This window comes from Staurois parvus, unplaced genomic scaffold (genome assembly GCF_062004578.1).
Source record: "Staurois parvus isolate SC_StPar_1 unplaced genomic scaffold, SC_StPar_1.0 ptg000031l, whole genome shotgun sequence".
NCBI classification, from domain to species: Eukaryota; Metazoa; Chordata; class Amphibia; order Anura; family Ranidae; genus Staurois; species Staurois parvus.
Window position 1 is genome coordinate 5,169,673 of NW_028317827.1, and position 13,895 is coordinate 5,183,567.

Sequence of the window (13,895 nt, forward strand, 5' to 3'; positions counted from 1 at the left end):
CAAGTAGAGACTCATTCGGCTCCTCACCTCCTGTTTACTGGTACGCGTGGTGTTAAACATAATCCAGCTATTAAAATGTGAGAACCCGCCGAACAAAAAAAAAAAAAAAAAAAAAGGAGCTTGCCTAGACAGTAAGAATGTGCTTGTAAAACCGTCAAGAAAAAGGAACTGAAATTATATGGAATGCAGAAAGTAAGCCCCAGGCGTTGTGGATGTACACCCAATTGAGCAGATCCTCTACGGGGACGCCATGTATCCGGCTAGGAGCTGTTCAGCCCATCTCAGTGCAAGGAACAATTCTCTGCTTTGCTGCACTGCTGTCTCAACATGCAAACATTTACAGGCGAGGTACACCGCGTGCAATGAGATGGAAAAGAAAACAAAATGTCTGGAATGCGTGTTTCCGGAAACAAAAGCAGCCAAAAAAGGGAAACTCCAGGAGGGCAACGATTCAGTAAACCAAATTCAAACTGCCAGCAATAAAGGCAAATGTCACTTGATGATAACATCTATTACGGAAGTTCAGTTCAACCAAAAATACAATTAGAAAAACGATTTCTCTCTCTTCTCTTAGTGTCTGTAATATATATTTGTATATACGAGGGGCGGTCAAGTCAAAACCAGGACTTTTAATTTTACAGGTATAAAAAAAGGATGCTAGTATGGCGGTACTACACGCAGTAATGAGTGGCAAGTGCGTCCTATTACTGACAGGAGGCACACGTCGCTGGCCACTGTACAGAGACCGTTAACCTCCCTGGCGGTATTGCCGAATGTAGCTGGGGGTTAACTTTCAGTACCAAAAGCAGTAACCCCGAGCTACATTCGGGAATACTCTGCAGCGCTTCTCCCTATATCACTTACCTTGTCCTGCGCTCCCACGAAGTCCCCCCTGCAGCGTCCCCGGCTATGTCCTCCAGCCGATGCCAGCATCCATCCGTCTTCCAGGTTCTGTTCCCTGCGAGCGTCAGGACGAACGGGACACACGGGGGACGGAACCGGCAGGAAATTAAAAAATGTGACATTCACTCAGTACACTAAAATCTGATAGTGTTGTTAACAATCACAGAGCTCTGTTCTGTCACCTGCTTCGTCAATCGGCAGGTCCTGGCCATTAATTATTGGCTGGGACTCTCTGATCGATTTGTGCTGTTACCAATCACAAAGTTGGGACGGTGGGTGCGCATGCCCCCTATGCGGAAGAGCTGGCTCATGTCTCAGAAACATGATTGAGCGCAGAGAGGTCGCTTTGCCACCATACATCCTCATGATACGGTCAGCAAGCGGATATATTTCTATATAGTTGTGTACTATACGTTTATAGAGGCTACCATCTGCAAGATAAACTCAAGGAAATCAGCTAATACATAACTATACATACAGATCAGCTGTCTTACCTGCCAAAGTATTTGTATTTCTGTCCATCCAGTTTTGAGATTAGGGCTCCCTTCAGATCTGTGCATGTGCGTTTGCACACACATGGTGTGGGTAGAGCAGCCCAATCATTTCAATGGGCTGCCCTATCCATGATAAACGTGGGGAAATAAAGTCTGAAAAAAAATTATAAAAATTGTGCCGCATCAAGCTACATGGTGCTGTGGTACCTTGTGGTCTGGCACATGTAAAAATGAGCAGTGGGTGAACCTTTAAGAATCAATAGCAACACCCACGGTCTACTAAAGTGCAGCACATTTCTCTGCTGGTCGGGAACGCACACACTTTTGCCGCAGTTACCCAGCCGCAGACATGTGAACATAGCCTTACACAGCACAGCCCTTTCTGGCAGGACAGGTGGACCTGGTATTTCTAATAACTAGGTCTTGTTCTTCCACCAGCCTGTGCTTTGGCAACAAAGGAGAAGCAGCAGTGATGAGCTCATCTGTCACTCTGCACTCTCCTACCATCAGTATGCAAATTGTAAGCACAAATGTACAGCAGCCGATTGGCTCCTGCAGCTGCTTCTATCTATGCCGTCTGAGCTTTGCTGTACAGAGGATTGCAAGAGGCTGGTAGGAAAAATTCAGGTACTTACCTAGTCTGCTTATAAAAATGTTATGTATTACTGAACTCAGTTCTGCCTTAATTTGTGTCTTTTATATCTGCCATTAGTTCAGCTTTAAAGAAGCCAGCAACAAAGCATTGCTCAAAACATCAGTTTTGGGTGGACTGGACCTTTAACTGACCATATCCTTAAGTGAACTCTAACAAGGCATGGCACGTATGACTGAAATCAAGTCTTAGAGATGGCTGTGATCTTACAGAACAAGTTACACCGAAGTCTTCATGTACATTAGACTGACACAGCCAAGTCCCTCAGAGCGGCAGAGCGGTACTTTTCCATTAACAGAAGTTGCTATCAAACAGTTACTAAAACAAGTAACAAGTAGCTGTCCTGCATTCCACGCCGCTGTTGCCATCTGGTGAGAATGCAGGACGGCCCTATTGCTAATTAAATCCGCACTGTCCCAAACTGATCATTTGACAGTGTTCTCAAAGGCTTGGCCAAGAATTCCCTGCCACTGGCAGCAGGCTCTATTCCATGGACAGCAGACAGTAGGATGTGTCTGTGCATTCCGGATGCCATGGACTTAATACAGCAAAGCCTCTAGTCTACATCAGGAAGGGAATGTGTGTACAAGGAGGTGTGCGTAAGTGCTATGAAAGGCTTACCTAGAATATTTTCATGTCTCAGCAGCACTGTGTTGTATAATTCAGTCTCTCTGAACCAGGATTTTTCATCTCGTGACGAAAAAATCTTTACTGCCACACTTTCGCCTTGCCAGAGGCCACGCCAGACTTCACCGTAACGGCCCTTACCTATTGGAAAAAAAATCATATCAATGGTCAGCTAACAAAATTGTGACGTTAAAGCCCGGCTTTGGGGTCATTGCACCTTGGGTTCCAACTTATAGGTCTCTCCAGCAATTTAATAGGATCATACAAAAAGGTGTAACGTGTTACTAAAGGTGAACGTATCCTTTACAAACGCACCCCCCCCCCCCTCCTAACACCTAACCCAGGGTTTCTCAACCAGGGTTCCTCCAGAGGTTGCTAGGGGTTCCTCAGGAAATGAGCAATTTCTACCTTTCATAAAGTTCCTTCTGACACCAATGATCTTTTTATCCATCTGTAAGGTGATATTCTTCCCAGTGATCACAGATGTAACGGCTCGTTCACACTTGACTTTTTTTCCAACTCTTGTCAAACGCCCCTATAGCGTCTGATAAGCGTTCATTCGGCGTTTGCGGAGTGTTTTTAACGCTCCAAAAACTCTGTATGCGCGGTTTAGCGGCGGTTGCGAAGCGTTAAAAAAGCCCCACAAACGCCTATAATGAAGTTTGAATGGTGTTAACGCTCCGCAAACGCCTCGCAAACGCACCGCAAACGCCGTCCGGGCGTTTGCGGAGCGGCACCATAGACTTGAATAGGAGGCTTCAACTCCTTCTGACTTTACCAGAGGCGTCCGTTTTGCCGTGACGCTCCCGTGTGAACAGCACTATGTGCTGCAATGTGCAGAATTTTCAGAGGCGTTTGGAAAATGGTAAAAACGCTTCCCAACTGCCTGTCTGCCGCTTGCTGACAAGGCTAGTGTGAACGTAGCCTAAGAAGCATTCTTCCCATTGTGAGCTGTAAATATAATAGCAGGGGTTGCCTGAAGCCAAAAAAATATTTCAAGGGTTCCTCCATGCTAAAAAAGTTGAAAAAGGCTGACCTATACTAACAAACCCGTGTAAATATATAAAATAGGTCATATACTTACTCTCAGACCGCTTCAGTCCAGTCACATGATCTCCTGTGTCAGCTAGCGCTGGCTACAAGGGAGAGGAGAGCATGCTCGATAATGGCTGGTAATGCCTGAGCAGTGATGCCCCCCATATACTTACTATGGCCCATCCGTTGTCAGAGCCATCTCCTCTTCGCTGCCTGACACAGGCAAGTTGATCATGTGACCAGACATGAGCAGCTTGAAAATAGGCAATCATAGACATCTTTAGTTTTTTTCTAAAAGGTTAGTTAGTATATGTACAAATCCAACACCTCCTGCACTCAGAGACCCAGATCAGAGAAAGGCCAATCGAACAATATGATAATACAATGGAAGTATAATGTTCATCCAACACTGATCAAAGGTTGTGCGGCTCAAACACAAAGCTGGGGAAGCCCGATACCAAATGTAGTGAAGAACAAAAAAACAGAGCGCACCAACCTTGCGCATTACCTCAATACAGCTGAGGAAGAAGGCCCCTCCCCCTTCGAAACACGTCAACTTGACCAAGAGATTATCTCCCTTTCTGATGGGATTTGCACGTATCTCCTAACCCAGTGTTTCGTTGTTACATGCCTTTTCTATCTCTTGTGAGCATATTTCTTATCAATAAATTTATTAATTGCCTATTGAGGTAATGCGCAAGGTTGGTGCGCTCGGTTTTTTGTTCTTTACTACAGTAGTTAGTATAGGTGTCAAGAGGGGAGAGGGAGCATTTTTAAGCAAAGTTCATAAAATCCCGGAATTTTACTTTAAACCGTGTATAGCTTACTTAAGACTTGTAAAGCTGAAATTGACTTAGTATAAACAGTACTTATATCCAAAACCTTTTTAGCATCTCCACCGCCGCCCCCCATAGGGTCAGGGGCCCCCCAGCAGCTGCCTACCATTAATATAATCTGCCACTGGGTATACAGTGCATGAGGAAGGGATCTGATTAATATCTGATTTTGTTAAAAAATAAAAAAGGAAACAATCTGGGTCCACATTTTTGCCAATTTATGTGGCTTTGCGTCTTCATTCCGAGCTTTTTTTCTTCCTATTCTAAAAATACAACAGGTGGTTCATTTTTTTTTCATATTGTAGACAAGGAAAGCAGATATTTAAAAAAATCTACAGCCCATTATTTTGTTTTTGATCAGTTTTCAATTCACACTTTCTGGTTTTGTACAATGATCAATAAGGCATTCAGTAGAAAGAGGACAGAGAAGGAATGAGGATGGGAGGATGCTGGATGCATTGTCTGACACTGATTAAAGCAAACCTGTGGCTTAAAGAATACAACAAAGCTAACGGCAGAAGGAGGTAGATGACAGAATATATCTGCAGCAAGAAGTGTCACCCCAATTCCTACTAGTGGTGGTGACTAGACCCCCCTCCCCCTTCCATAATACAATGTCTTGCGCTCAAGCTTTCTATCATCAGTGCTAGGCTAGACATTCTGCAGCAACTGCTGCTTATGCCACTACATAGGTTTCTTGTAGCTAAAGGTTCACTGTTAGGCCTCTTGCACACAGATGTAAGAATTTACTGATGTTTATGCTCAGAATTTTATTGATAGAGCCTGAGTAAACTGTTCCTTAAAAAACCTTGCGTACACATGCATATAGGCGTAGACATTTGTATGCCTACACAGGTAGACCCCGGGTTATGAACAAGATAGGTTCTGTAGGTTTTTTTCCTAAAGGATAAGTTCACTTTAATAATATAAATAATAAATGCACTTTTTTTTTTGCAGGTAAAAAAAATGTGCAGTTGTTTTGTTGCAGGAGCTTGTAAATCATCAGGCGATCGCTGGTGCCATGCAGGTCTCCTGCAGACCTGTCAGTTTTTCCGCTTGCCAATACGGGATGTACGAGCAAGCAGATATACTGATAGGAAGATTCAATAAACTATCATAGCGCCATGGTAGTTTATTGAGAACTACAAGCTGACAGCTGCTAATGCTGTTGGGACTTGTAGCTTCTCATTCACAGAACACCATGAATGAGTGACGTGGCCAGGAGGGCGAAGTCCCGCCCTGCCATGTTTTTTACAAATTTGACAGCTAGCGAGGGGGGAGAAGATGTTGACGCTAGCTGTCAAAGGGGGGGAGCGGGGACCGGTCTGATTATAACATGCTATATGTTACACCCTGAATATGGGTGTAACATGGTATGAAAGGTGAACTTATCCTTTAAGTTGAATTTGTATGCAAGTTGGAACAGGTACATTTTTTTATTTATTTTTTTTAAGTGTCCAGGACAAAAAAATATTTTTAAGTTTTGGATAGCATAGGGAAGGGTTAATTGGCCATGCAGTGATGTGGGATTGTTGACAGGTGCGCCGGGCAGTAGGTGGCAGCTTGCGGTGAGCAACAAGATGGCTGCCCATAGAATGCAGTAATGTGAAAAACCTTCTGGCTTTAAAACTACTTTAAATCCCTCACAGGGCACTGTCCTCTCATCCCTGGATACGTCCAGGTGCCAGGTTTTCAGGCTTCTTGATTGGCTGGTTGGGCAATGACAACACCATTAAAGTAAAGACAACACTGGTAAAGCCTGCAGCAGTGACAACACCCATAAGTGACTATGGTCCATCTGTTGTCAGAGATTCTTTCCTGAAACTACAACTGATGCAGGGAAGCCGGATCACATGACTGGACTGGAATGGGCTGAGAATGTATTTATTTATTTCAGGTACTTATATAGCACTGTCAATTTACGCAGCGCTAAATATATATATATATATATATATATATATATATATATATATATATATATATCGGCCCCTAACCCTCAAGGGGTGTACAGTCTAAGGTCTCTAAATTACATTCATACATATACAAGGGCCAATTTAGACAGGAGCCAATTAACCTACCAACATGTCTTTGGAGCATGGGAAGAAACCGGAATACCCGAAGGAAACCCACGCAGGCACAGGGAGAACATGCAAACTCCAGGCAGGTGGTGCCATGGCTGGGATTTGAACCAATGACCTTAGGACTGCCACTGTAAATAGGTAAGTATACACTTCTTTCTTACATAGGTTAGTCAGCATAGGTTAGTAGGGGGGAGGGAGACTAGTTAGGTTTATCGAATTCTATTTTAGGCCAAGAATGATTTCTGCATTAGGCCCCTTTCACACAGGCAGACATCGGTAAACGTATCCGCCTGCTTAGTGGGGGATCTGTCCACTGATTCTCGCTGAACAGACAGATGACAGGTCCGTGTCTGCTCTGCTTGTGCAAAACAGACATGGACACAGCCCACTGTTCTCTAGGAGGGGGTCAGAAGTAAACTGACCACCTGTTAATCTACATCCGATCCATTACATGGATGGGGACTGGATCCCCCATTGTTTGTTTTTAGCAGATCAGATGTAGGTGGGTGTAAATGTCCATTTACATTCATCTCCCCATTAAAAACAATGGACTATCTGATCGGGTCTGCCTGAAAAATGGACAAACGGACCTAATCGGTCTGCCCACGTGAAAGGGGACTAAGGAAGAGGAGGTCCCATCACCTAACGGTACCAGCCTATAACCCAGGGTCTAGGAGTATCAAGCCTGTGTCCTGTACTGTCTCTTTTCATGTAGTGAGTTCTGCCTGTCTGTAGGCCATCTCTTTCTGCAACTTCTGGAATCCCTGCATGCCTTGCAGCCTCTCCTATACTTATTAATTTAGTTTACATTCTATTTCTAAGGACTACAGTACATAATTAAGGAACCCTGCTGCCCGCAATCAGCAATTCCTGTAGACTCTGCTTCCCAGAAGTTCAGAAGGCAGGCTCTGAGAAATGTGTGACACATCAGTGCATATTCACAGGGCATACTTTAAAATTGTTCAGGTAAATAGGAGCAGGCTAGAAATAATTAAAATTCAATGAGGAAATAATTGATTTCACATTTTGACACGCTTTATAAATGAAGGGATAAAGTGTACCCACTATAAACCAAGATGCCTTTCTGACTCTTGCACAATTGCAGCACTTGCTGGACAGTAGTATGGGCTCACTGGCTGGTTTTACTTGTTGTCTGAAGCTGCTGCTATCACAGCTGTGTGTGCCTGCCTTGATCTGCACATGAAACAAAAACTGAAGGGAGACTTTAATAGGAGCAGCTGAAAGACAATCGGCTCTAATGGGGACCCTACACTGTAAATTGAATCTCCTGGCAGGAGCCCATACTTCTGAAGGCACTGAATGGTAATGCATTTTACATCATCACTCCATGTAGGTAAATCCTAAACATTCAGCCAAGAATGCTTTAAACTGACACTCATTAAAATGTCAGTGCTTTACACAATGGGAAAACCCTCCTAGGTATACAGCAGTGACACAAACCTGAATACACAAGACCTTTTGTACTAAGCTTTGCCTTCCCAGGGGTGACCTTCTTCCCTTGAGGCCATATAATGCAGCCTTTGTGTTCCTGGTACATCAGACATGCAGGTCAACTTAAGAGTCAAAAACAAAAAGGGCTTCCTAAAAGGCCCACGTCTAGTCATAGAATACCTAAGATGCCACTAGCTGTTGTATCAGTTTTAGACCCCCAAAAAACTGGCATGATCCAGTGTGGTTCTGACTCATTGGGTAAATATTGGCCTGAAATTTTATGCGATAGTTTAAACAGGCTCTTCAGCCTTTTTGAAAAAAAAAAAAAAAAAAGTCAGTAAATACAAAATACTGTAGCTGTTGAATTTTAATATACAATGCCTTGAAAAAGTATTCACGCCCCTTGAAATGTTCAACATTTTGTCATGTTACAACCAAAAACGTAAATGTATTTTATTGGGATTTTATGTGATAGACCAACACAAAGTGGCACATAATTGTAAAGTGGAAGGAAAATGATAAATGGTTTTCAAAATTTTTCACAAATAAATATCTGAAAAGTGTGGCGTGCATTTGTATTCAGCCCCCCCCCCCCGAGTCAATACTTTGTAGGACCCCCTTTTGCTGCAATTACAACTGCAAGTCTTTTTGGGGATGTCTATACCAGCTTTGTACATCTAGAGAGTGAAATTGTTGCCCATTCTTCTTTGCAAAATAGCTCAAGCTCTGTCAGATTGGATGGAGAGCGTCCGTGAACAGCAATTTTCAAATCTTGCCACAGATTCTCAATTGGACTTAGGTCTGGACTTTGACTGGACCATTCTAACACATCAATATGCTTTGACATAAATCATTCCACTGTAGCTCTGACGTCCATGCCTTGGTAGGTTTGCAATTGTGCCATACTCTTTCCATTTTCAGATGATGGACTGAACAGTGCTTTGTGAGATGTCCAAAGCTTGGGATTTTTTTTATAAACCAACTCTGCTTTAAACTTCTCCACAACTTTATCCCTGACCTGCCTGGTGTGTTCCTTGGCCTTCATGATGCTATTTGTTCACTAATGTTCTCTAACATACCTCTGAGGGATTCACAAAACAGCTGTATTTATACTGAGATTAACCCCTTCACGCCGAGCGCACGCAGATATGCGGCCTCTCGGTGTCTGGGCCTTGACACCGAGCGGCCGCATATTTGCACACTCCCAGCACATATGTCCGTGACTCACAGAAAGGTCCCGATTTCCCCTTTCAGTCGAGACCTTTTCCAATCATGTGACCGCCATGATGGCCAATCATGGCGGTCACATGACCCTAAAACCCCGGTCGACACTTTGTAAAGTAAGGGCGCTTTCAGACAAGGGAAAGGTTAAAAACAAGCAGGTGAACCACAGTTTTTGAATCAGCATGTGGCTCTCTGTGTTTGACGAAGCCGTCCATCCACCCCATGGAGGACCTTAATGGTAGCAATAGTGTGCAGGGGTGAGTACACCAGCAGTACAAGGAGTATCTCAAGTTTGGGGATCCATTTACATAAGATGTATCAGGACATTTTTTGTCATGCCCCAACTGTTTTGTCCAAGTGGTGTTTAATTCCCATCACTACCTGCCAGATCAGCACTGAGATATGTGGAACTCCTCTTGATGCCTTTTGACAGGAAGTAAAAGACAAGGGCAACTAACCACAGTTGCAAATTATGGACATCAAGAACATGGAGTATCCTGAACACAGAGTAACCCCTACATCTTTCCATAAACCTGTGAATAGGTGTCTTTACTTAGGCAGCTGAATAGGAGGGCCCAAAAAATGGTTGTCACATAGGGGCCCTTTAGCTACTTTGTCCATCACTGGTGATGTGTGATGTTTGATTAACCTCCCTTCATATTTTTGGTGCTGAAAGCGGTACCATTATTTTGCATGGAAATATGTAGTTTTTTTTATTGTAGGCTGTAATTTTTAGGAATAACTCACTGAAATCTGTCTGAACAAGATTCTAAATCATACATTTAATTCAATAATATAATCAAACCAAAAACACTGAAATTTGAAATATAGCGCCAAGTTCGCACATTGCTGAGCAAAGTCGCAAAATTGTTTTCAGTGTCTGATGACGAATTTCTCCACGAATCCTTATCACTCAATTCTGCAAGTGGTTCTGATTTACTATCGCTGTTCTCTAGCTGATCTAAACCCGCTTTTGACGTAAAGGGACGCTTTTTGGACACCATGGACTTTTCTACGTTTCCAGGCAGAAAGAACAATCAAAATGCAGGCAGGGGACAGGACAGAGCACTAGGGACAAAATGTATGTGAAATGGGTTGAAACAGCAATGTTTTACTATGTAAAATCATTTTGAAAAAAAATGACTTTTAAAATTTTCAAATTTCCCGCCGCCGCCGGTGGCGCCCGTACGTCCCGACGTCACAGGGACCGGAACACAGGAGCCGGATGCCAGCATCAGACAGAGGAGATGGTCGGGGATGCTGTAGGGGACACATCGTGGGAGCCAAGGACAAGGTAAGTGCTGCAGGGACTCCCTATACAGCGCTGCATGGTAAGCCCGAGTGTAGCTCGGGGTTACCGCTTTTGGTATAGACATTTTACCCCGAGCTACATTCGGGAATACCGTTAGGGAGGTTAAAGCATTTTATGTAAATACTAGCCATCTAGCTTAGGGTATCAAAATGGTCAGAAAAGGTCCAGATACCAGGGCTAGATGCTAGACTTACTACACCTTTAGGATATCTATGGCCCATGCTGCAAATATTTTCATTCATATCTTACATGAAGTGTAATCATTACAAAGTGCTGCACAGAGGATTGATGATCACGTTAATACTGTGAGTGGTTGTTACATGATCACATGATCAGAAGCTGGTCCTGCCAGCTACCAACTGCTATGAAGGAGCAAGAGCTGTCTTTGACGGCTCGGTTTGTGTGTACTGGGAGCACTCAGTGAGCATGCTTTCAGTGTTATAAACATTGGCCATCCAATGAGGTATATATGCAGTGTGTGGGCATTAGAGCCCACCCTTTTGCCACTGGACATATATGTTATACGGGCAGCAACAGGTTCAAGTTCACTCAATGTATCTTAATTTACACAAGACAGGTACCATAATGATAAAAAAGGGATCAAGATGTCAGTTGTGTCCCCCATGTCAAGTAAAGATAATATTTTAATGTCCGACATAAGAACCAAAATCAGACACATGGCCATTTACTACAATTTTGTGAAAAGGTTCCACAGCTCACAGCAGTGAAAATGGATACTGACCAACACACTCTGCCAGGGTGATCTGGCGAGCCACTGTTCTCTGTACCAGGAAGGGCAGCCCGGATCCACTGCCAGACGTGCACGAGTGATCCAGCAGATCCTGAGGAAGACAAGAAACCAAAACCAATAAGCACAAAGAGTTCATATACAAGGTTATAAGAAATTCAGGTTTAAAAAAAACAAAAAACAAAAAAAAAAAACAGTCACTGAACTATTTTCAGCATGCGGAATCTCAGATGGTGCTTTAAAAGTAACCAGATCATATGTGTCGATCCATTCAGATCTCGAGTCAACCATGATGGTCCATATTATATCAGTCCATTACTATATCTACATGCATATCTATCCATACACAGAAATAGGAACAGAGATTACAAAACCTTTATAAAGGAGGCGTTCACTGAAAACTCACTGGCGGCTGAAGCCATCTTAGGACTTTAAAAGCAAATGGAAAAAACATTGCTAACCAAAAAATGGTGAAAATGTCAGGGAAACTTGCCATACCATCATTTACCAGCATTGGAAAAGCATTCATCATCTGTCAAAGCTGAAAATAGGGGACAAGAAAATATTGTCTAATATCACCTTTCTGCAAGCAGTCTGTAGAGCAGGGGTGTCAAACTGGCGGCCCTCCAGCTGTTGTGAAACTACAAGTCCCATCATGCCTCTGCCTTTGGGAGTCATGCTTGTAACTGTCAGTATTGCAATGCCTCATGGGACTTGTAGTTTGGAAACAGCTGGACGGCCGCCAGTTTGACACCCGTGCTGTAGAGGAAGCACCTGCTGAGTCCCTCCCACAGCTCAGCCATGATGCAGCAGAGGCATGATGTCAGTGCTACATTTACAAGGTAATATCTGGGCTCATAGAAGCATTTGGTGAACACAAAGTGGATTCAATTCCTTTGAGGAATACTGTTAAAGCAGTACTAAACCCAAAACTAAAAATGTATTACATTGCAGATTACCAATCATTGGATGTGATGGCTGCATTAATTTTCTTTTCTAAGGATTTTTTCCCCTCTGCTTTCACCTGGTTATCTGGCTAGTAACACACCTCCTGTATTAGAGTGACCCCACTCTGGATTAAGGAGCACAGGGAGCACCTTTGAACAGTAGAATTGTCAGTTTGGAGGGAGGGGAGTGTTAGCGAATTTAAAAACACTAACAAATTGAGACCAAATTCCAGCCAACACTTGATAAGCAGTTAGAGCAACCTTTTTTTTTCTTTTTGGGATAAATGTTTTACATTAATAAAAGCTGACCATTGTAAGCTCCCCTGCTAGTGTTGAATGGTTTTGTCTCATACCTGTAAACTGATACATCTGGAAGACAGCATGTTCTTTCAAAAACAGACTTTCTGGTTGGATATCCAGGTGTAAATAAAAGAAATCAAGCCTGAAAGGTAAAACTGATGCAGCCATCACATCTAAGAAGTGGTAAGCTGCATTATAAAAAATGTTTGCTTTTGGGTTTAATACCGCTTGAAGGGCAAGTTCACTTTTTCATGAAAAATTAAAAAGTGAACTCCAAGTATCCTGGCCACCCCTCCGGACCCCGCTGCATGTAGTGGCCATGGTGCCTTGTGTTGCTGGTGTCTGTCCAACGTAATGCATAACCATGGATTGAGTATCCATTAGTGATACACCAATATATTGGGTTATACACAGATAAATAGGGTTCTCGGCATTTCGTCGTTCGAAAAAAAAAAAAAGGTGCTGATAGTTTTTCTTTTTTTTAAAGGATAAGGTCACCTTTTATGTCATGTTACACCCATATTTAAGGTGTAACATTTTATGAAAAGTCCAACCCCGCTCCCACAGCTAGCGGGGGATCTTCTTCCGCTGACAAAATTTAAAAAAAAAAAAAAGTGGCTATGCCAGCTCTGCCCATCCAGCTGTGTCACTCATTCACTGCATTCCTTAGCAACTGTCAGCTTACAGTTCTCAACAAACTACCATGGCACTGAGAGTGCTGTGGTAGTTCAGCGTTTCCTCCTATCACAGTGTATCGGCTTGCTTGTATGGAATGTACGGGCAAGCAGTTATACTGCCAGGTCTGCAGGAGTCCTGCATGTCACCAGCGATCTGCTGATCTCTAGTGCAATGCTTTCCAGGCTCCTGCAACAAAAAAAAAAAAAAAAATAAATGCACATTATTATTATACAGGATTTATATAGTGCCTACAGTTTTCTCAGCGCTTTACGATATAAAGGAGACAATACAGCAACAATACAAGAGGGTTAGGATTCTACCTGCAAAAAATGTGCATTTATTATTTATATTATTAAAGTGAACTTATCCATTAGTAACCAATTAGTAACGTAACCCAGGGTCTACCTGTATAGACATGCAAATGTTTACGTCTATATGCGCGTGTGCATAAAATGTGCATTATTTGTTGTCAAAAGGTGAACGTATCCTTTAAATTATTGTGCAGCTTACACATACATATACATATATATATATATATATATATATATATATATACATACATACATATATATATATATATATATATGTGGCAGCACAGTGGCTAAA

The 13,895-nt window shown here is 42.8% G+C and overlaps 1 protein-coding gene across 3 annotated transcripts in view; it reads right to left on the reverse strand.

Annotated features, from left to right (window-relative positions):
- The window catches only part of ACVR1 (activin A receptor type 1), a 133,343-nt gene that overhangs the window by 21,416 nt on the left and 98,032 nt on the right, over positions 1 to 13,895 (reverse strand). For all 3 annotated transcript variants that reach the window (XM_089659729.1, XM_089659727.1, XM_089659728.1), the window contains 2 exons: positions 11,359 to 11,458; positions 2,671 to 2,817 (listed from right to left, as the gene is read on the reverse strand). In XM_089659729.1, the coding sequence (XP_089515855.1) occupies positions 2,671 to 2,817; positions 11,359 to 11,458 (247 nt within the window). The remainder of the gene's footprint in view (positions 1 to 2,670; positions 2,818 to 11,358; positions 11,459 to 13,895) is intronic.